The 1,397-nt window shown below is 25.6% G+C and overlaps 1 protein-coding gene across 1 annotated transcript; it reads left to right on the top strand.

Moving 5' to 3' along the window:
- Nucleotides 1–11: 11 nt before the first annotated feature.
- LOC105461773 (fatty acyl-CoA reductase 1-like) lies at nt 12–1,315 on the top strand (the record flags this gene model as incomplete). Its single annotated transcript, XM_011708281.1, has 3 exons — nt 12–573; nt 974–1,150; nt 1,235–1,315. Coding segments are annotated over exons 1-3 (449 nt in total), but the record flags the coding sequence as incomplete, so codon positions are not given.
- Between the last annotated feature and the right edge of the window lie 82 nt (nt 1,316–1,397).

The raw sequence follows: 1,397 nt of genomic DNA, 5'->3' as shown, positions 1-1,397 counted from the left end.
CAAGCATCACTAAAAATCTTCGTTATACAGTGCAAGAACTGTCAGAGAAATTATAAATTGCAAAAAGTACCGTACTTGACCACTTGAACCTGTTCCCGTGAGTGAAAACCGCAGAACTTTCCGGATGACCCAATACTTATAATTTCAAAGCATGTTAAAATAAATAATACTCTTTAATAATATATTAATATCATACAAATCAAAATTTGACAAATATTTGTTTAATTGTTGAAACTTAATGCAGAAATCTTACAAAACTTTATGTAAATAACAAATCAATTAATATTTGATATTATTTATTGATTAATTAATAGTTTTGTTTGTTATTAGCTTTACAAAGGGTTTCACATGTTTTGTTTTAAACTGTACAAATCAAAAAACAATGACATTTGAAGAACATAACAACACATTACTCAATGTCGCAAAGGAGATTTTTTTCGAAGGAATAATCTGGACTCGTTATACAATAATGACCAATAATTTTATTGTGTTTCATATATTGACAATACTACTACAGATTTTGCCAGCTGTATTAATAGATCTGATTTTAAAATTCTCTGGACGTCGACCTATGTAAGTCTAAAATAAAATATCTATTTCAGCAAATGCAAATTATTAATTCATATATTTGATCGAATTGGCAAAATCCAGATATTCCGTAAACTAAAATAATAAACTTTTTGGAAAATATTCTTCTTTGTCATGCATAAATTAATTTAGATATTTTGCGTGTATATAATTCTCTCTCTTTACTTATCTATCCAACTGTTTACATTATATAAACAAGCAAAAATTTTTTTAAAGAAAACTTATTTAAATAATTATATTAATCTGTGCAGGTATATTTAAAAAATTAATTTATTGTGGTTCATATGAATTTATATTACGGATTTAGTATTATTTATTTTTAAGTACAATTGAAATTGTATTATTATATAAATCGTTATAAATTAATGTGTAAAGTGTAAATTAGGATGATACAATTACAAAGAAGATTGTATGTGGTCAGTTGTTTTATTGGCTATTTCTTGTGTAATAAATGGGAGTTCTGCAATATAAATAGCTCAACTCTGATATCCTCAATATCATCTGATGACCGGGATACGTTTTCGTTCGAATATTCTGATATTGATTTATATGAGTATTACAAGTAAGTGCATTATATTTTTTATTCTGAATAATGTTTACAATAAAGAAATATAAAGCTAATATATGTTTATTTTACGATATAAAGAAATGGTGCAATTGGTGCTAAAAAATTTCTTCTTCACGAAGATATGAATCGATTAGATGCAGCCAAAGCACATGCTAAAAGGTATAAACACAGTATTTCTTATTGTTTTACATATATCATTTACATTTGTGTGATATTTGAAATCGGCTATCAGATAATGTAA

The sequence above is a fragment of the Wasmannia auropunctata genome, unplaced genomic scaffold, assembly GCF_000956235.1.
Source record: "Wasmannia auropunctata unplaced genomic scaffold, wasmannia.A_1.0 LD278262.1, whole genome shotgun sequence".
Lineage (NCBI taxonomy): Eukaryota > Metazoa > Arthropoda > Insecta > Hymenoptera > Formicidae > Wasmannia > Wasmannia auropunctata.
Note: the sequence above shows the minus strand (reverse complement) of the source record. Positions and strands in the feature narration are given on the sequence as shown.